This window comes from Phoca vitulina, unplaced genomic scaffold, assembly GCF_004348235.1.
Source record: "Phoca vitulina isolate PV1807 unplaced genomic scaffold, GSC_HSeal_1.0 scaffold7, whole genome shotgun sequence".
NCBI lineage: Eukaryota > Metazoa > Chordata > Mammalia > Carnivora > Phocidae > Phoca > Phoca vitulina.
The window spans coordinates 41,015,630-41,038,135 of record NW_022589710.1 but is presented as its reverse complement, the minus strand read 5'-3'; the positions used below and the strand labels follow the sequence as shown (position 1 = coordinate 41,038,135).

Below are 22,506 nucleotides of genomic sequence, written 5' to 3'. Positions count from 1 at the left end.
ATATGAAATCTGTATCTGATCAAGGCTCTAGATCCACCTCTCATTTTACAAGAAATATGAAGGATAGAGGAATATGGTACACAATGCTATGGGAATGTAGTCAATAACATCTAGTGCAGAAAACCCAAGAACAACCTGTTTATTCAAAAATAAATTACAAAGTAAAAAGGAAGTGGAGGGGAAACTCAGAGATTCAGAGATTTAAGATACATATTAACCAATATGTGGACCTTATTTGGATCTTGTTTACAGAAAATACTATATAAACTCCTATCAAACATTAATGGATGTCCATTTAATATTAAATGTGATGTTTCTTCTGCTGCTTGTAAAACTTTAGAAACTTATTCACCTTAATTTCTACAATCTTAGCAGGGGAAGGAGACCTTTCTCACCCTGATACCGAAGATAGAAACCATAATGACATATTAACTACATACAGATATAAAATTTAGTAGATTGAAACCATTGTCTTTTTATAATGAAAGGCATCTGCCAGACATGACAGAAAAACAGATTAATATCCTTAGTATTAAAACAAACAAACAAACAAAAACTCTTCCAAGTCAGCCAGTGAGGCAGAGAAAAAAAATTGCCACACTTGTTTTAAAAATTAGCAAAAAACCTGAACAGATGATTCCTAAAAGAAAAAGAGCTAATGTAGGATTGCCAGATATAATACAAGATACCCAGTTAAATTTGAATTTCAGATGAATAACAAATAATTTTAGATAAACAACAAATAAGTTTTTATTTAGGCCATACTTACACTAAGACATTGTTATTTATCTGAATTCAAATTTCTGTAATTTATATTCTTTTACATTATATTATTCAATTACATCCTTCAAATGTATGTAATTTACAATTTAGGCAATCCTATATTAGTCTTTTTATTTGCCAACTATGGCAAATAAATCAGTAATGATTTATAAATAATGATCAATAAATTGATCAAATAAATTTATCAATAATGATCAGTAAATTTGAGAAAATGATCAAGCTCATTCCCAATCATGCAGCAAGAGTAAGTACAGTGAGAAGAGCAGAGGCTCAGGAGGGCAGAGAGGAACACCAGCACTGTCAGGCAGACCTGGGAGCACCTGGGCCTGGGCTGGAGGGGAGGCGTGGCCTCAGGGCCTCAGGAGGGCAGGAGGGAGGTGGCCAGCAATGCAAGGAGGCAAGGGGGACCGTATGTTTGGCTGAATGTCCCTGAACATGTTCTTCTGGGGAAAGGAAAAGTGTGATCAGCAGCACGGAGCAGAGGACCCCTCAAAGAAGCATCACTTTTATTGCTTGCTCTTAAAACTTTGTTGTGATGTATCCAAATGCATTTTTACCTTTTCTGGAAAACTTTATGACCTATTATGTAATGCATACAAAATGGAATTTAAAAATGCATGTACTCACCTCCAGCTTTAAAAACATAAAACATTACTGATTCAATGCAAGCCTTCCATGTCCCCTCCAGTGTGTCACTTACCCTCCTGCCCTCACACTTAAGTAACCACTAACCTGAGCTTCCGAGTTATTGCCCTTAATTTTCTCATGCATTCTTTACATATGTATGCACTCCTAAACAATCTATTGCTTTTGCATGCTTTCAACCTTTATATAAATAGCATAATGTATGTATTCTTGTATGTTTTGCCTTTTTTCATTCAACATTTTGACTATGAAATTGATCCATAATAATGGTCATAGCTTTAGATTAGCTATTTTTGGTGCTGTGTAGTATTCCACTTTTTGTATATACCATAATTCATATTTCTAGTCTCCTGCTGATGGGCTTTTAGCTGGTTTCCAATGTTGTTATTGCTACCAAACAATGCTGCTATGAACATCCTTAAACATGTGTCTTGGCACATATTTAAGCATGTTTCTCTAGGGCATATACCAGAGTGAAAGTAAAAGGTCAATTCTACAAAGTGATCATGCTAATTTATATTCCCACCAGCAGCAATAAGTACATTTTTACACTTATGTCCTGCTAAGGTTAATTGGAAATTCTCCTTTAAAGCAAACTGAGTTCGGGGCACCTGCATGGCTCAGTCGGTTGAGCGGCTGCCTTCTGCTCCGGTCATGATCCCAGGGTCCCTGCATCAGGCTCCCTGCTCCATGGGGAGTCTGCTTCTCCCTCTCCCTGTGCCTGCCGCTCCCCCTGCTTGTGCTCTCTCTCTCTGTCAAATAAATAAATAAAATCTTAAAAAAAAAAGTTTACGCAAATTGAGTTCAAAGCATGCTGAAAATGAGTAGGAGGCCTGGTGCTAATAGTGACTAAACCTAAAAATCAGCCTAACATGAGCACAGGCTGACTGTCAGATGTAGACTGAATCCAAGGGTATTCAGGCTGGATTGAGACAGGTTTGGGATTTTTTTTTTAAATCACTCATGTTTTAATCTTTATTATTGTCCTCTAAGATTAGAAAAGCTCATCGTAAACAAAATTAGTTTAATAAATACTAAAATACATCTCATGGAAGTGGAATATCCCCATGATAATGAACCATTAACCACATGACTTATAATCCACCCAATTTTTCTATACATAAACCAACTTTTTTTGTTTTGCTCAAACAGGTTCATATATTCTGATTTGCAGTTTACTTTTTTTTTTTACTGTTCAATATATCTTTATAAGGAAAGAATCTACATTTATCGAAAATTCTATTGTTCAATGAACATTTACAAAGCACCTGTTCTTGGGCAGGATAGAGTCTATAAAGAAAATTAAATAACTCCACCATTAAGAGAGTCCCACTCTGAAAGGAAAGAAAATAAGAGATGTAGGTCATTATAATGGCCCCGTTTATCAATCACCTTCTATGAGCCAGGCACTACATTCGACCCTTAATGAATGTGGTAAGCAGAACACCGCACCCCCCCCCCAAAGATGCCCATATCCTAATCCTAATAATGCTATGTTACATGGCAAGGAGGAGTCAGGATTGCTAATCAGCTAACCATAAGATAAGGAGAACATCTGGACTCTCCAGAGGGCCCAATGTAATCAATCACAAGAGTCCTTAAGTGGGGGGAGGAGGAGGAAAGCAGGAGAGTCGGAACCAGAGAGATGGCAGCATGAAAAATCCTTAACCAGCTATTGCTGGATTTGCAGGTGGAACGGGACTACCAACCAGGGAATACAGGCAGTTTCTAGAAGCTGGAAAAGGCAATAAAATGGATTCTCCCCTACAGCCTCCAGAAAGGAGGTGCAGAGAGAACTCTGCTTGGGGCCAGCCTGGGAGGACTGTGTGGAGCCATTCAAATGATGGGCAGAATTCTGACAGACAGAGACGGGAAGGCAAAGAGAGGTTAGGAAATGCGATGTGGTTCCGTACGGCCACAATCTGGGGCGTGTGGTGGTATCGGGCAGGAGGCAGGGCAGGGCGCAACGGCTAGAGACCCATGCTCTCCAGCATGATAGCCACTAGCCATATGTGGCTATTAATATTAACTTTTAAATTAATTGAAATCAAATAAATTGAAAATTCAGTTCCTCAGTTGTGCTAACCACATTTAAATCTTCGACAGCCACGTGTGTCTAATATTGGACGGTGCCGATATAGAACATTACCATCCCCGCAAAAAGGTCCAGCGGACAAAGCTGCAGACAAAGGGAAGTCATTGTGTTCAAGCTGGTCAGTGGCTCTGTGCACCCGAGGGAGCAAGGGGCAGTCTGTCGGCTCTCACAACTTCACCCTCGTACTTACGATCTACTTTTATGTCCTTTCCCCAGCTTGCAGAGTTCTCCAAGAACACATACACAATAAACTCCACCAAAAATACTTAAAACTCCCAGCACTGTCCTAGAGACGCTTATCTAGTCCTAAAAATGAACTATTCTGGGAAGTGGATACAGTTTTTCCCCACTGTCAATACTTTAAAGAAAAAAAAGAAGAAGAAGAACATTCAGCCCTTATCTGAGTCAGATAGATCCATGCTGCCCTGTGAAATGGCTTTTAAAGAGGAAGGGCAGAGCCTCACATTTGCAGAGTATTTGTCAGGTTTCAAAGCATCCGCCGCATTGTCTCCTGGAACCTCAGTCAGTACTGTCCTCCCCGGGTGGGGGGTGGGGGGAGAGGCCTGTCCTGAAGCTCGAGCTTTCCTGAGCAGCCCTTCCCCGCTCGGCAGAGGCTGCCCCACCCTGGCTCCAAAAAAAGGAGGCTGAAATCAATGTCTGGGAAGTACACAGGGCTCCACACCTAACAAGCTTAGATTTCTGCCAAAGTTAAGATTATTTTGTGATCTAGCATTTGAGTTTAGAATGATGTCAGATGCAAAGGGAAATCCAATTAATTGCTATAATGACCCATGTTGCTTTGGGGTCTTTATGGGGTTGTTGGGAATGTTCTTGGAGATCCAATTCTCTTATCCCCTCGGTGACTCTAGATGCGTGCAGAGCACATATGTACAATGCTAACCCTGTTTGGCAGACCTCGCAAACAGCTCCGATCGATTTCTCATCCGCAACTCAACCCTTGTCCTCTCCCAAACAGCTCTGCAGTGACAAACGAGGAAGGAGGGGGCCTCCTCATGGACATCGCCCCCCGCCCCCCAAACCGCCAGCAATGCCAGGAACTTGGCTGCTTAAACAATAGGTCTCTATGTGGTCGGGAGAGAAAGGGTGCCCTGTACCTGCTAAGGAAGGCCATGCTCCCTTCCCCCAGGCCCTACCAGGGGGGTGAGGGAGGAGGCCAGAATGAAGACAGGCATCAAACCAGAAACACTCCCTTCCCCCTCCCCCACCCCCTGAACTGGCAAGTAAGGCTTCTGACCCAAGCATCAGCTAATGAACTTTTCTACTCTGCAGGGCTGGGGACTCAGATGTACAGGGTTGATCCCCCTGAGCAAGGGAGAGGGAAGACTGCTCACTGCCGACTCAGCCTTACAAATGAGCCCTTTGGCCAGCTGATGTAGATATTTAATGCCAGGGCCTGGGCCTGCCCTGTGACTAGCCGGCCAAGAATTGAAACAAAAGCCAATAATCACTCCCCAACGTGGTATTTTAGGTAGGGCCACATGCACATCTAGAAGACGGGGAGCAGAAGGAGGCAAGACAGGAGTCCCTGCTCTAGGAACTTTTGTTTGTCTGACCATGTGGTGCCAAGAATTGAATTAATCATAAACTTTGGTTCATGACACTCAACATTGGTCTATGCAGGGCCCACTTTCATTTTTCATTTAATCAACCACTAATCTTTACTAATGGACAAATACCTTCAAACCCATCCTTCCCTCCCACAAAAGGTAAAGTATTGACACTAACTTACACTAACCATATGGTTTACCCCACCATGTGGTTCCACCCGTCTGCTCCCCCATAACTTCACCCTAAATCCTGTGTCCAGCATTACCTTGCTTTTCTTTTCATAGAGCATTATTGTAGCTATATGTATTCCTAGAAGATATTTTCTTTAATTTTAGCTCTTTTTAAGTTTATAAGATGACATGCTCCATCTTTTGGTGTATTTCTTTTACTTAATATCATATTACCAAGATTCATCCATATATTTGCATGTCACTGTTGCTCATTTGTTTTGCCTGTGTATAATCCTCTACTATGTGAATACATCAACTAATCTGCCCTGCAACTAGTGGGCCTTTGGGCTTTTTCCAGGCTTAGAGTATTACAAACATGGTTGCATCGGTCTCCTTCTGGACATGAGTTTCTCTTGGGCATATGTACTTAGGACTGGAATTGCTGGGCCATAAGAGTGTGAATTTCAACTTTGGGAGATAATGAGAAAATATCAAAGTGTTTTCCATTTGATAGCATTTCCTACAGTTTCTAAGATGATTATTTCATCTTCCTGTCCTTCTCAATTTTGTGCCTTTAAATTTCACATGTCACTTCTATCAAAATGTTTAAACCAAGTTTTTTGCCTAACACCTGAGTAGCATTTCAGATAAATCCCCCAGGTGGAAAAGAAGGGTCTTGTTATTACCCGGCACACAGGTAATAAGAAGGGTGTCTACACAGACTCAAGGACCCACCCCAGTCCAGACACTGAGGCAGACTAGTCAAAAAGGAAGGGTACTGTCTAGAAGCTGTTCCACACCTGTTCCCCATCCCAGTTTGTTTGCTCTGTCTCTCCTCCCCCAAACCTCCTACAACCACCACACATACTAATTTTTAAACAAAGAACAAAAGCCTATAAATGGGGGGGGGACATTATTTGTGAAGTAACCAATTTCAGGTTTAAATGGGAGCAAGGGGTCTAGCTTGGACATCACTGCAGAGTCTGATCCGTTTCAGTAAACAGTTACAGAACGCTTTGCAGTGTGACCCAGCACACTGACAAATAAGACCTCTATTCTGCCCTCACGGGTGTGTGAGATTGTTCATTTCACAAGACAGGGCTGTGCGTGATGTCCAAGGGGGCAAGTTAGTGCTGAGAAGGTGGAGATGCTGGCCTGATCTCGAGATGCTCATTATAGAAAGATCAGCAAAAGTTAGAAGGTAAGTAAACCAGATACAGGAGTTGGTCGAAGGTGAGAGTGACCAATTCTCCCCAAAAGCGTGTTTTGCAGGAAAGTTCCTCGGGAGTGGTGCAGGAGCTGGGTTTTGAAGGGCAAAGCACGCCAGCGAGAGGAGAAAGAACCAATAAAGAATAGACATAAAACAAGAAACCAAATTCCTTACTCAGACTTCTTGACCTTCCCATTTTCTCCTATTTTCAAACTTCTTAAATCTATTTCCGGCCTCCAGTCGTGCTAAAGCACTAAGAAAGTGGAACCCGCGGAATGCTGTTAAACGTGCATTGTCTGCATTAATTTATTTTTTTCTGCAAACAACAACAAAGTCCATCCCCACCAGGCACCTGGCCCCGTGCTGAGCTCTGGGGATGCACCAGTAAAGAAGATGGGCCCCGTTCCCGCCATCACCCAGCTCCTGGGCTTCCACGGCAGACAGAGGATTAGACAAAGACAGGCAGTTGACTTGGCCTGACCATCAGCCAGACTCCATCAGCCTGGGAGAGCCCCTCCCCCACCCCATCCTCCCCTGAAACATTTTCAGTAAATTGTACAGGATTAAAGAAATGGCTGCCTCCTCGATAATTAAAAGGATCCTGACCGCGTCCCAGGTAGCCAAGTGGCTGCTCAGAACTCGGAGACCAAAAAATCAGGTGCTTCCTACATAATAGCCTCCAATCTGATACTTGATAGCTGTTGGTTTCCAGAGTCAAACAGATGTCAGGAATTTTATGAAGGCAGGAAGCAAATAAGGGAGCGAGGATTGGGGTCTAGGCCTCGGGGGAGCTCAATTAGTGAGCCAGATAAAGTTAAACCAAAAGGGCATGCTCTCGGTTTCCTAGAAAGTCAGCTGGAAAAGATGCCAATCCTTAAGCCTCTGTCACTCAGAAGATTAACAGAAGAGACCCAGGGGTGCCCAAGGGAATCCTGCGACAAGCCAGATGTTTCTGCTCCTCCTCTAACACTGCCACTGGCAACCAGAGCCACACACCTCAGGCCACCAAGAAGCCACAGAGGAGCGCTGGAGTCTTTGGGGATAGGCTGAAACTCAAAGACATCACCCTTTAGCGATTCAGACACCAAAAAGTAGTATCAACGCTTTCTTACAGCCTCCCCTGATGCATCCAGGATCGGTATTGTCTCATTGAGGAACGGCACCGCCCGTGGGATGAGCACTCCCTGCAGCAGCTTGGGAGCACAGAGAGCACACCACCTGTAAATCCATATAAACTGGGATTTGACTCCCACAGCTACATAGGCACCATGAGTGTTTCAAGCAAGCCAGCTAGCTTCCCTGAGTCTCACTTGCAAAATGGCACTAAAAAGACCCCCCTCCTTGTTCTTCTAAGCATAAGCGATCGTGGAAATTGCCCAGCCCCTGGGTTCCTGAAAGGCAGCTCTTCTTGTCATCTATAAATGCACCCAAGTAACCACACGCTCAAGACAACAGCTTTCCCTGGGTACTTTTTAAACACGTGTGTGTGTGTGTGTGTGTAAGAAAGAGAGAGAGAGAATGCAGCTGGGATCCACACAAGCCTATTTACAGTTCCTGTTTTATTTCATCACGTCTATCAAATGATTAAACCAAATAAGCTGGAGGGAAACCTAACCAATGTCCCTATTTTTCCCTGAAGCCCCTAGCTTTCCCCTAAAAGTTGCTTCCTCCAATTTCAGGAGGCAGAGAAGGAAAGCCATATGGCTTGAGATGCTAGACATGCCCAGCAGCAAACGAGCCCCCCACCATTTGTCTCCGGGCCTCTCGTGTGGGCGGGTATCCAGATTTCCGTCGGGGTGCTCTGCTCTGCGTCTCTGTCTTGACTGTTCCTAATTATTGGAGGGAACGCTGTGGCTCTCCTGACCTCGGAGTTTAAGAGCTGCGAGTCCTAATATCAAACCAAGCAGCTTCATTTAAAAGGCATCCTCATCTGCATCCATAAAAGTCCCTCCCGGAGCCCACACTTGCCCCAGCTTCGGGAACGCCTGCTGTCGAGGATTTACGACACGCCCTGGATCTAATCTGCAGCACCTTAACTGCTGCTGTGGCACATCTGGTCATAAAAGCGAGGGCCGGCACAACACGGGGACAAACACTTTTCTTTCCTAACTGGCTGCAAATCTGATCTCACAGTGATAGCTGGGCTCCCACGTCAGCAGCCAGCATCTGGGCAGTCATGAAGGCTGGCCAACCTTTGCAAGGCTTTTCCTCCACACACGACAGCTATAAAGAGGATTCTCATATAGCAAGAGCTGCGAATAAAGAATCTGCAGTCTGAACAGGTGGTAAGGGGGGTAGGCCCGGAGATATCCAGGAAAGCCCCCGGGGCTTAAGGAGCCAACCTTGTTTTCACAAAGATTCCAGCTGCAGCACACGGACTCTCAGGCTGCCAGTTGAGGCAAGCAGCTATCCCGAGAGACGGCCCTGACATAAGCTGATTCTTGGCCAGAGATCCTCTGGATTAAGTTTGGTCAAATGAGCCACCAGGTGGTTTAACAGCACATTTTTTAAGGCAGCGGAATCCTTCATTTAGACCAATTGGGATGGGAAGAGCAATCATCTAGAGCAGAGATGAGCACAATGCCTTCAGTTCCAGGAGATTTTTACAATGCTCTGGACAGCCTGTCCTGTGCACACAATTGGCACGTTTCATATCGTTCAGAAACTCCAATCAGACCAAGGTTCAACAAGTAGTTCAACCCCCCAGCCCCGAAGTCAGGGGGAAGAGACTCTTGAACACTGCTCAGCTCCTCTCCACAGCCCCCCACCTCCACCGCTCCTCCGGGTCTGTGCCCAGCAGGAGAGAGCATTAAAATTATCTGCTGTGGGTTTTACGAGCAGCGATCGCTTTTTAAAACAACAACAACACAAGGTCCTTGTGCGGCTCTCGGGTAACCTAAAACTCTGGAGGCAGAGCTGCCCCCCCCCCACCCCCCGCCGCCTGCCAAGAACGCCCAGCGCTCCGGGACCCGGACCGGGCGCAGTGTGAGACCACAGGGCAGCCCACTCGAGCGGAGAGCGAGCCTTTTGCGGACGCTGGAGGCACCCGCTCGGAGCAAAATAGCCTGGGAGAAGAGACGGGGAAAGAAAACCCAACAGTGACAGTTCGGGGTGGGGGCTGGGGGGGGAGGCGGGAGGCAGAGTCGGCGCTGCAAAAAAGGATGGGGGTGGGGGTAGAACGGGAGAAATTGTTATTCGCCCAGAAGCCCGCGGGGACCCGGTGGTAGATGCGGGGGGGTAGGGGGGAGCCCCGAGGTCTGACACCTCCCTTCCCCCTCCCCCCGCTCCGAGGGATGTGGGCAGGCGACCTCAGTCTCCCTCCGCAGGTGGGCGCGCGGCCGGGGGCGCACTTACCCTGGGGCCCGTGGTGCGGTGGCCGCGAGCTAGGGACAGCTGCACCAACACGAGCAGCAAGTGGGGCGTGAGCAGGCGGGCGCAGCGCGCGGGCAGCATGGTGCCAGCCGGGCCGGGCAGCCGGCTGCGGGCCGGGGGGCGCGGATTCCGCGGGACGCACGGCCGCGCCTGCCTTCCTGCCTTCCTTCCCTCGGGGGGCCCTCGCGGCGGCGGGCGGCGGGGCGGCGGGGGTGGCGGGGCTGAGCTCAGAGCGCGCGGTCATGAACCGCCAGGGAGGGGAGCTGGAGCGCGAGCGTGTGCTCTGCGCGCGGCGCTCGCTCGCTCGGCTCGGCCGGGCCGCGGCGGCAGCAGGTTGGACGCCAGAGCCCGTGCCATGGGAATTCCCGTTATAAACCCCCGGGAGGGGCGGGGCGGAGCCGGGCGGCCCTGATTGACGGGCCGAGGGGCCCGTAGCAGCCGACCCTCTGGCAGGTGAAAGCCAATCGGAGAGCGGACGGAGGGGCGGCTCGCGGTCAAGCCCACTGAGGAGCGACACCCGCTTGCTCAGTCTGAGTGGGCTCCGGGAGAGACTGGAAGAGGAACTTTCTCTCGGCCCTTCTGTCTGAGGAAGCCTCGAAGAGCTCCAGCAGCCCTAACTCCCGGAATGCCCACCCGGCTAAAGACCATGCCCTAAGCATGTGTAATTTTCAACATAAGTCCGTGAGTTGTCCCAACAAGTCCAGCAAAATAAGCAGGAAAAATACTTGCAGCCCCATTTTTCTGAAGAGGATACTAGGGCTCAAAGGAGTTAAGAAATCTGCTTTCCCGCCGCATCGACACCAAAAACAACTGAGAAAGTGACCTGCAAAGGGCAGGCTGTGACTGGCGTTGGGAGTGGGGAGTGGATGCATTCACTTCTTTCAAAGAAGCTTCCAGGGGGTGACAACCCAAGTCCTACAGCATTTCCTCCAGGAGAAGTGCCGAGGAGATAAGGTGAAGCACGTGCTAGGCATCTGCCCGCTGGGAAGGGCCCCTGTGGGTATGGGGTAGTGCCCACCTGGAACCCTGCAGTGGATCCAGGATGGGACCCAGGCATCCCGGCTCCCTGCCTTGGACTGGAGGGCCAAGGGGCAGCCACTCTGTGGCCTAGGAGTTCTGGGAGAGGAGGTCAGAGGGGACCTGGTCTCCAATTGGGGGAGTGGAAGAAAAGTATTGATGGGGAGGGCTAGTCTGTGGGTGCAAAGACCCCACAGCTGGGTCAGATTGGGGAGAGGGGACCTCTCCTGGGTGCCCAACCCACTTGGAGATGATAGCACAACAAGAGGTCCAGCCGGATGTTGGAGGGCTCTGCCCAGGATGGTCTCCAAAGGGCCATCTTGGGAATGGTCACATCTGCATCACACCAGCTCCTGGGCCAGAGCGAGATGATCCATTGCATTCAACCCGAGAGAACCATGGTTTCTCTTTTTATGTGGACTACAACCCTTAGTGTTTACTTCCATTGGTACGGACCACTCACTTCACGAGGAGGGAATTCTTTCTCCAACCAGACTGGAAGCAGCACCACCAGTGCTTAATTCCTCCCCCCGTCTGTGCCTGCGAGGTCCTATCAAAGGTTAGCTCTGCTCCCTTATGCCTTCTCTTCTGGACTGTGTGAACATGCTTCCCACCCAACTCCTGCATTCAGCTTTGCCCACACCCCTTGCCTGCCCCATCCAGCCTCCACCCTACATCCTTCTAAAGAGCAAACCTGAATGTACTGCTCCCTACTTAATAGACTTAAACTCTCCCCGGTGCCCTCGGATAAGACAGCCCAGACTGGATGCTGGAACAATAACAAAGTACTTGTGGTTCTCCAAACAAAAACGAAGGACATCTCTAAGGGAACTGCCTCTCTTCCTCTGCCGAGAAGTAACACAGTGGTCAGACTGCTTTCTGCAGCTAGACAGGATGGGTTCAAATCCTGGGTCTGCCACCTAGTGGCATAACCTTGCACAAGTCACTTTACTTGTCGGGGGTCCAGTCTTTCCCTCCGTAAAATGGGGATAAAAATAGTCTCCACTTCGTGAGTGCTCAGGATTAAAGGAGACGGTTAAGTTAGAAATATCACCTCTGGCATAAGAAGAGGGTAAGGCAAATGCCTCATCTCATTTTATCCTCAGAATGATCCTGAGAAGTAGAGCGATAGATCCAACTTGACAGGTAAGTAAACGGATGCTCCATGAGATTGTGACTTCCTTGCCTCATTTGGCTGGTAAATGTCCCAGATTCAAGGCCAGCTTTTCAGATTCTAATTCCGCCTCTGTCGTGTGATGACTACAGTGCCCAGTCTCAAATGCCTTAGAGTTAGATGCTCCCTGTGTGCTGCGTGGGGGATCTCTGCAGTGACCTGCAAAAGAACTGAGACTTGGGAGCTTCACTGAGCTGCAGGGAAGAGCATGGAAACTGCCCCTAGGATCCGGCATGCTGGGAATTCACCCAGCTGGACTTGTGACACTGGTCCAGTACTACTGTGCCTCGTGCAGCACTTATATTAATTTCCGTGTGCCCCATGTGTTCACCCACCAGGGATCGGCAGGATGGAAATGGTATCATCGGGCTCAGCAGCCTGACAGGTCTGTCCTGACTCCACTACCTGGCCACGTGCGCATCATCAAGCTGGTCAACTTCTTTCTGTTGCCGGAATTATTGAGAAATCTGCTGGAGTAAGTAAATATGCTTGCGATGGCCCCCAGTATCTGGCAGCTCAACGCACCCAGGGAAAAGGCATCGCAATCGTCCTTTCCATCCATAACACCGCATGCTGCTTTCCAGCCAGAAAGCCTATTTCCAACTGGTTACTGGTCCAAAAGTCTACATTTTCTGGATTTCGACCATGTAGCTTAGTTTAAAATATGAGCAACTGCTTTCCAGTTACTTTGCTCAGCAAGTATTTTCTTTCCCTCTGGTTGGCATGCAGGGCCTGTCATAACCATGGCCATCATTCAAATGATGCATTTTCTTCTCCCGATCCCTCCCAACCCCAGAGAAGGTTAGAAATTCCAGAGAACTACTAGTCCCAAACAGCGTCTCTCTGCCAGGCTCGATCTTCTGATCCAAACAAAAAGTGAAATTGACAAGTTCCGTCTTTCCCTGGAGGCCCGGCTTATGGTCCAAAAGTAAATCTAGCTATTCTGGCATCTGGTCTGTCCAGTTCTAGCCATACTCCTTGTCCTGTGGGACTTCTATTTGCAAGGGAGGATATTTCAGTAGAAGAAAAGTAATACTTTATATCCCATATTGAGGCCTAAAGCCCTCAAATATTTAGTATTAGCTCGGAATGCCCGTTTCAAGAATATCTGTGTTTCTATATAATCCCGAGGAGTCTTGCCTTGTCTCATATTCCAAATAGAACCTTTCCTTTTATTTTAAGAAGCACTTTGGTTCATCTCCTTCTGTGCCCGGCACAATGCTCACTATTATGAGGAATCTTTGGGTGCACACCCTGCCCTCTGAGAGATTACAATCTAATTTAAGATACAAAGCAGACAGATTCTTGGAGACCATATTTAAAAGTAATGTGTTGTGGGGACTCAGCAGGGATCCACTACAGACCTAACGACCAGGGAAGGCCTCATAAAGAAGGTAGATCTTGAATGATGCTTTGGAGAAAACTCCTTCTATAATATAAATATACTGTGATTTATGTTTGCTTCACTTGTGACAACAGCTACCAACAGAAAAAGGTGAGTAGTGTCCAAGGTCCTGGATTCTTTTCAAATATATTACTGCACTCAGAAACCTGAAACACCAAGAATCTTGGGTTTAAAAAAAAAAAAGGAAACTATGTGAGGTGATGGATATGTTAATTGACTCGATGGGAAAAACCTTTCATAATGTATACATATATCAAATTATAATGTTGTGCACTTCAACTCTCTTACAATTTTATCTGTCAATTTTACCTCAATGAAGCTGAAAAAATATGCATGTCAAAAATAATTAGAGTGACTTAAACAATTTAGAAGCTTATTTCTCTCTTTTGTACACAAACTCCCTTCAAAGTGAAGGGTGGCTCTCTCTAACCCAGGCTTCTTTTAGTATCACTCTGTCATCCTTTTTTTTTTTTTTTTAAGATTTATTTATTTATTTTAGAGAGAGAGAGCATGCAAGCAGGGGGAGGGGCAAAGGGAGAGGGAGAGAAGCAGACTCCCCGCTGAGTGTGGGGCCCAACAGGGGGCTCAATCCCATGAACCTGGGAGCTCAATCCCACAAACCTGAGATGACCTGAGCTGAAACCAAGAGTCAGACACTTAACCGACCGAGCCACTCAGGCATCCCTACTGTGTCATTCTTAGTAAGCAGCTTCTACCTCGAAGCCCAAGATGGCTGCCCAAGTTCTAGACATCACAACTGTTTTCTTGTCAGCAAGGAGGGAAAAGGGTCAAAAAGGAGCATGCCTCTCTCTTTTTTTTTTATTTTTTTTTAAAGATTTTATTTATTTGACACAGAGAGACAGCGAGAGAGGGAACACAAGCAGGGGGAGTGGGAGAGGGAGAAGCAGGCTTCCCGCGGAGCAGGGAGCCCGATGTGGGGCTCGATCCCAGGACCCGGGGATCATGACCTGAGCCGAAGGCAGACGCCTAATGACTGAGCCACCCAGGCGCCCCATATGCCTCTCTCTTTAAAGACATCTCCTAGAAGTCACATTTTATTTTACCCATATGACCACATCTAGCTACAAAAAAAGACTGAAAAAATTTCATCTTAATTTGAGGTGGCCACAGGTGTGCAGCTAAAAATCAGGATTTATGTTACCAAGAAGAATAAAATCCTGGGAGACAACTAGCAGTAGGAGCTATCATCATTCTGATGCCTGGAGTTGCCAAAAAAAGAACCATGAACAGTGCAGTAGAGTTCAGAATGTTAAGTTGTGGCTTTCCTCTACCTCTGCATGTTCAGCTCCCTCATGCTCAAAAATACTAATAGGCTTAGGGCCAGATATCCAGACTCTTTTCTTTTTTTTGAGATATAATTGGCATATAACATTGTATTAACACAATGATTTGATATATGTATATATGTGAAATGATTACCACAATAAGTTAACATCTGCCTCCTTAAATAGTTACAGTTTTTTCTTGTGATAAGAACTTTTAAGATCTACTCTCTTAGCAACTTTCAAATATATGATACAGCATTATTAGTCTCATTATTCAGGTGAGGAACTGAGGCTTAACCACAAAGGTGAACTTTATGCATGCACATCAAAAGTTTTGGCATCCTCGGGGCGCCTGGGTGGCTCAGTCAGTTAAGCATCTGCCTTCGGCTCAGGTCACGATCCCAGGGTCCTGGGATCAAGCCCCATATCAGGCTCCCTGCTCCTCGGGAAGCCTACTTCTCCCTCATTGTTGTTAGCAAGCTTCAGTTCCTCCCTGGCTATTGACCGGATATGTTCTTTCTTCTCCACATGGTCCTCACAGCAGGATACCTGTCTTCCCCCAGAACAAGTGATCAGAACGAGAGCCCAAGATGGAAGCTGCAGTCTTTTATAACCTAATCTCAGTAGTGACATACCATCACTTCTGCCATATTCTATTGGTCACACAGATCAACCCCAGTATAATGTGGGAAGGGACTACACAGGGGTGTGAAGACCAGGAGGCAGGGATCAGTGGGAGCCATCTTGGAAGCTGGCTACCAAAGATAGCTGAAAACAACTTTGTTAGAAATGTTAATAAGAACTTAAATATAACAAGTCCCAAATTTTATTTCATGTTTTCCTAGTTTTGAAGGTAACATACATGAAATAAACAACAAATATGACTGAAAACATCCACGCATCAAATGTCATGAACTTGGAACATATTCATCATGTAAATACTGATTCCAGATTTCAACTGCATCTCTAAATGATCTAGCTTATCAAGCCTTATGGTTCTTCTGTTTGCATTTGCCTCATCAAAACACAATACTCTTGAAAGATTTGGTGGCTCATAATTTATTTTTTTATGGTTTTTTTTTTTGGTGACACATAATTTTGTTGAAGAGAGTATAACCATCTTCTATGTTTCATAACTGCAAAACATTTTCATTTCCAGGTTTACAAACCTAATTTTAAACCTTCAATCTAATTAATATTTTCATTTCTGCATCTATTTCCTCTTTGCACATACACCTACCTTCAACATTTGTCTACTCACAAACCACCTCAAGTAAATTTTGGTGCTCAAAAAACCTAAAATATTAAAGAATATTGTCAATCTTTTTAGCAAAAGAGGAAGGTTCAGGCTCTTCCCATAAAATATTGTGAAATGAAGTTCATCTTGTTGAGTGATTAACTGAATGAAAACAACATATTTCCTTTTTGTCCTTAAAAACATATTCTTGGGGCACCTGGGTGGCTCAGTCAGTTAAGCCTCCAACTCTTGATTTCGGCTCAGATCATGATCTGAGGCTCCTAAGATTGAACCCCTGCATCACACTCCATGCTCAGCAGGGAGTCTGCTTGAGATTCTGTCTCCCTCTCCCTCTACTCCTCAACACGCCCCCCCCCCACACACACACTCTCTTTCTAAAATAAATAAATAAATCTTTTTAAAAACCATATTCTTAATTCATTGATAATTGAGCTGGAGGAAAATCCACTAAGATACTATCATCCAAAGAGTCATAGGCTAAGATTTCTCTTACATAATTTCACCATCTTCATTTGCTTATATTCTGGAGTGCTACCGACTCTTTGCATTTATCTTCCGATTTATGTAATAATTGTGAAACCTCTTTCACTATCAATTTACTTCTCTTTGCCACTAAAGGTAGAAAATTAAAAATTCAGAATTTTCAGTTGTATGCAATAAAACTAAAAGCAGATCACAAAGATGATATCTCCAGGCCTCTTTTACTTCTTCTTGAAAAATGATATAATACTTTAAGCAATGAATTAAGAAAACTGAAGGATGATAACTGATGATCGATGACATTACTGCATCATCATTCTAGGTAATTCTGCCATTCAGTTTTCTTATTTTAGTCTTTTTCAGCATAGTTGGGAATAAATGATGAGTGATGAGGAAATAATTTCTAGGAGGACAAAATAAATGTTTCAAGACATAGGAAACGCTAGGATCACTAAGCTCTTGTAATGTATCTTACATTTATAAAAGTGTTCCAGTGCACCCATATCATAATTGCAAGATGGAATGAGTTTTAGTCTATACTAAAAAAAATAGGTAAATTTTATCTTTGTGTTTTGGGAGACATCTGGAAAAGCATCAAAGCCAAAAAATACCGATACTTTACCAAAGTTGCAAGTGCTTTTAAAAATCAACTAAAATTGGGTCCTGTGGTCCCTGGATGGTATTAACACAACCTATCTAGTGGATTTGGGAGAAGTGGCACTGCTGACATGACTTGAAGCAAACGCTTTTCATGTCCAACCACATCCTTTCAGACCACAAGTCTCCGTGCAGCCTGCTAACCTCAGGTACCTCTTCTTTCTGCCTGAGGACTTCCTCTGGCTCCAGGGCTACTCATCCTATGCAGAGGGCAGCCAGAAGCGCCTTGGAAGGTAATACCCCCAGGGGCAACTCTCACCCAATGGAGAACCAGAATCAGGGGGCACATTCCTCACCTTCCTTAACACCCAGCAAGACAATTCTGAGGTGTGTTCCACAGTCTCTCAGTGGGTCCCCCAAGGATTAAGCTCCAGCTGCCCGCAGCAGTGACCCTCTCATTAATGAACCATTAGTTGGCATTTCTCCCTTCTCTGTTGCACTTCCACATTCCCTTACTGTGTTTCCTTGGATCACCTCCAAATAAACTACTTGACCAAAATTCCTTGTCTCAGAATCTACCATTGAGCGAACTAAAACCAGGACACAGGGTGAAACCACATCACATAGAGCAGCCATGGCTCCAAAACTCACTGGAAGGGCTATTCTTGCTCTACCAGAACCTGGGTGCTATCTACGCAGAACGAGAAAAGTGGGCTGATCCAAGCAGGCCAAACAGCGAGGAGACTAGTTCATGATGGCAGATTGCAGTTTAGGAGAAATAATGCCTTTAGAGGTCATTAGAATAAGAAGCTGTCTCAAACCATCAGAAATGCTTTATCCATTTGACAAAAAGTTGGAATGGGCTCCCACGGGTGGCAGAGGGACTGTCTGATCTCATTTAAGAAACATCCTGGGGCAGTGGATCAGCCCCGGGCATGGAGACGGAGGGCTAGGATTCCAATCCAGCCTCTCTGGCCATTCCCACCGCCACCAAAGATGGGTAGCAAGGCCTGCACAGCATTGCTGGGAGGAAGGAGGGAATGAAACCATGGGGTGTAGTAGAATGCGTTGGGTTTTTCATCTTCTTTAGCAAGATAATTTGCCATTTACCTTGGGGTGCAGGCTGGGGCAGACACTTGCCTCCAGCAGATGGCCTTATTTTGGAAAAGCTACTTGAGTCCCTTCAGTCATGTAAATGAAGGGTCAGTAGGCACCCGTGTCCTGGGAGAAAGAGTACAACAAGCCCTTTCTTGTGCTGTAAGCTCTGCTCCTTTAGAGGAGTCTGGTCACTGGGGAGAGAGAGAGGGGCCAGTTCTGCTTCTGGGCAGTAGCAGGCCGAGGCCTTTCCAACCCACAGCCTTCCTGGAGCTGTGCGCACCCAGGGAGCAACTGCAGGGGTGAGTTAGGACCACAGAGAGCTGGAACACTGGGACTCAGACCCTGGCGAGGCCCACTCAGTCCTGGAGGCATTTCAGAACCTGCAACAGCCCCAAGATCAGAGGATTCGGCCAACCCCCAAGCTCTGCCTCCCACCTTGGAGGAGTCCTTCACAAGCTCAGCTAGTGTGCTCCTTCCCTCTAGCTGCCGAAGGGACTCAGTTTGCCCCATCCGTGAGCCACCTCGCTGCAGTGTGGGCGACCTCCCAGGCAGTGTTCTGGGGACTTGACCAATGTGGACACCTAGAACTTACCCTCTTCATCAAGGTTGGTACTAGCAACCTGGACAGCTTGGTCACCGTCAGCCAGGGAAAGACATAAAAGAGGCAGATGTGACTTCCCCCAACGTGGGAAGGTCACAAGAACCAGGGATGCCTGATGCACAATCAGGAAGAAAGGGGGAGACCTGCCCTGGGGTCTTGCATCTATTTCCAGCAAGTGAAGGCATGTGCAGCACCAGCTCGAGCATGCTCTCCAGACCCCAGGCTGTACTAAGACACACATGCCAGGGGTCTAGCAGAAGCCCCGCACAGTGCCTGTTGGTTTCCTCCCTGGACCGGTTTCCTATTGCTGCTGTAACAAATTACCACAGTGCTTAAACACAACCCAAATTTACCATCTGACAGTTACGGAGCTCAGAAGTCCAAAAGCCGTCTCAGTGAGCTCAAATCAATGTATGGTCAGGGCTGCATTCCTTCGGGAGGCTCTAGGGAAGAGTCCGCTACCGTGCCTTTTTCTGGAGGCCACCTGCATTCCTTGGCTCGTGGCCCACCCTCTACCAGGAACAGCAGTAGCATAGCATCTTCCGATCTCTCTCTGATCTGGCCCTCCTCCCTCCCTATTATAAGGCCCCTTGTGATTGCATGGAGCCCACCCAGACAATCCAGAATAGTTTCTCTATCTCAAGATATTTATTTAATCATATCTGCAAAGTCCCTTTTGCCATATAAAGCAACATATTCACAGGTCTCGGGGACCAGGATGTGGACATCTTCGGGGGTATTACTGAGCCTACTCCACTCCCACACACCTCATTTCCCCTCTGATTCCCTCCCACTGCTCCCTTAACTGAAGTGCCCCTAACTCCAGGCCTTCTGTTCATCATCCCAATGTTCAGTCCCTGCACTGGGGGTTTGTTTACAGCCTCAGGGCTGACTTGTGCTTTGGTGACTCAGGCTACTGCCTCAGCCCGTGCACCTCACCTGCTTGTCATAAACAGGGTGCAAGATCTCCTCACCACCCAAAGATCCCCCTGGTACCCACGTCTGGGCTGCCACCCATGGTGCCCCCAGACACCTGGCCCTGCAAGCTCAAATCCCCTCCCCCCAACCCTGCTGCTCCCCCACAGCTTTGCAGTGATCACATTGCCATCTGATTTTCCCAAGCTGCAGTGCGTTTCCAGAAAATAAGACACCATTCCCCCCCGCTGTCCCCATCACACACCTCTGTCCAAAGACCCCTGGTTATCTGTATTTTCTCTTTTCTCTACAATGAACTTTGTATCTGTGATAAGGGGAAAGTGTTGTTTAAAATAGAAAAAAGAGGGGCGCCCTGGGTGCCTCAGTCAGTTAAGCATCTGCCTTCGGCTCAGGTCATGATCCCGGGGTCCTGGGATCGAGCCCCGCATCAGGCTCCCTGCCTCTGCTGCTCCCCCCTGCTTGTGCTCTCTCTCTCTCTCTGTGTCAAATAAATAAATAAAATTTTAAAAAATAAAAAAAATAGAAAAAAGAAAGCTCCAATCCAGTCCCCTCTCCCCTCTCACTGCACACCAATCCAAATGCTTCCATGGCCCTCACTCCCACAGCCCCCGAGTCAAGAGCCCCCAGCCCAACAAATACTCAGTGAGCACCACTCCGCGAGGTGCAAGCCTCCCCGTTCAGACGGCATCCTCACCTAGACGGCCTTCTCTCTTCTCCAGCACGTCTGCCGCCCGCCTCCCCCAGGGGTGGGCCGGGGTGATGTCACCGACACAACTGCCCGACAAGAAGAAACAAACGTAAATCTAGTGGCTTTTTTTCCGCAAGCCCTACATATATATGTATTTTCATGGCTGGTATTTATCGAGCATTTACAATATCTGAAGCACTTTTTAAAACACACTTCATTTCCCTAATATTGTTCCCATTTTTCAGATCAGGAAACTAATGCGGAGAGGCTAAGGCACTATCCTGGGGTTAAACAGACGTCAGCGGCAGAGTCGTTTCCAAACCTGAGCGTGTCTAACCCCACAGCCCATGCTCTTCACCTCTAGCCTGTAAGATCTGGGTGACTAGATGGGACTGTTCCTATGAGACAATCGAAGGGCTCTGCTGGACCCGGAGGCAGGAGCCAGGTGGTCTCCGTGGGACCTAGGTTCAAGGTTAATGGTGGCGCCAGAGGTCTCCGGCCACTGGACAAAGCAGTAATCAGGCACGATCTGGGTCTGAGAGGTAGGGCAACACCAAGCACAGCCCCCTTCCCTCGGGGGCACTGCATGGAGGCGTATCAGGCTTTGCCGTCAGCCAAGGAGGCAGGCCGCCCTCGGGCAAGCACACCCCTGACTGTCCGCAGGGGCGCTGCCATCGGCCTAGCCCTTCTGAATTGCGTCTTACCGACAACCTGCTGCCCCCTGTGGTCCTGTGTCTGTGCTGCTGGACAATGCCCCTCAGACAGCCACAGCTCTCGGACCAGAGGGACCATGGGCGTCTTGAGGTTGGGACCCACAGCTTCTATTTTCTGCCTTCTCTACCCTCCCCCGCAAGGTCAAAATCCATGCTCAATCACACTTGTTAGTTCGGCCGTTCAAATGGCCAGATGAGGGGCGCCTGGGTGGCTCAGTTGGTGAAGCTTCTGCCTTCGGCTCAGGTCATGATCCCAGGACCCCGCATCGGGCTCCCTGCTCCGCGGGGAGTCTGCCTCTCCCTCTCCCTCTGCCCCTCCCCCAGCTCATGCTCTCTCTCAAATAAATAAATAAAACCTTAAAAAAAATAAAAATAAAAAATAAAACAAAAGGCCAGATGACACTGAGGTAAAGGACTCATGGGAGACCCAAATTGAATAAATTATTTTAAAATTAAGTAGGATGAAATGCAGATTATTTGCTATTGCTATTTTCCCATGGGAGAGATGTATTTTTAATAAGAACGTGTATCCGTGGACATATTTCATTCCTACACGTGTGCCTTTACCAGATGTCTTGCACAATTAGACATCTGGCAAAGACAGAAAAACTTGCATTTGGATGCATGTATTAGAGACAGGAAATTTAACATAAGAGTTAAGAGTTCCAATTGGGAGTTAGGCAGACCTTGATTCAAATTCCATCTCTGTGACTTGCTGGCTGACCACGGACAAGTCACTCCCCGTCTCTGGGCCTCAGTTTTCTCATTTGTGAAATAGTAATTAAAAGTGCCTTCCTGGGTGCCTGGGTGGCTCAGTTGGTTAAGCGACTGCCTTCGGCTCAGGTCATGATCCTGGAGTCCCAGGATCGAGTCCCGCATCGGGCTCCCTGCTCAGCAGGGAGTCTGCTTCTCCCTCTGACCCTCCCTCCTCTCATGCTCTCTCTCTCTATCTCATTCTCTCTCTCAAATAAATAAATAAAATCTTTAAAAATAAAATAAAATAAAAGTGCCTTCCTTGGGGCACCTGGGTGGTTAAGCCTCCAACTCTTGATTTCAGCCCAGGTCATGATCTCAGGGCCGTGTTTTTAAGTCTGGTGTTGGGTTCCATGCTCAGTGCAGAGTCTGCTTGTCCCTCTCTCTCTGCTCCTCCCCGCCACTCTGGCTCTCACTCTCTCTCTCAAATAAATAAATAAATAAAATCTTTTTTAAAGAAGTGCCTTCCTCATTTACACCCATTAGGATGGCTATTACTAAGAAAAAAAAAATAAGAAAAGAAGTGTTGGCAAGCATATAATGTATTATTTGTTTCAGGGGTACAGGTCTGTGATTCATCAGTCTTACACAATTCACAGCGCTCACCATAGCACATACCCTCCCCAGTGTCTATCACCCAGGCACCCCATCCCTCC

General features: G+C 46.9%; 1 protein-coding gene across 3 annotated transcripts in view; it reads right to left on the bottom strand.

Annotated features, from left to right (window-relative positions):
* The window catches only part of SMOC1 (SPARC related modular calcium binding 1), a 152,238-nt gene extending 142,273 nt beyond the window's left edge, over positions 1-9,965 (bottom strand). For 2 of the 3 annotated variants that reach the window (XM_032405423.1, XM_032405424.1), the window contains exon 1: positions 9,827-9,965. In XM_032405423.1, the coding sequence (XP_032261314.1) occupies positions 9,827-9,925 (99 nt within the window). In that variant the 5' untranslated portion in view covers positions 9,926-9,965. The remainder of the gene's footprint in view (positions 1-9,826) is intronic. The other variant, XM_032405425.1, reaches the window with a different exon arrangement.
* Between the last annotated feature and the right edge of the window lie 12,541 nt (positions 9,966-22,506).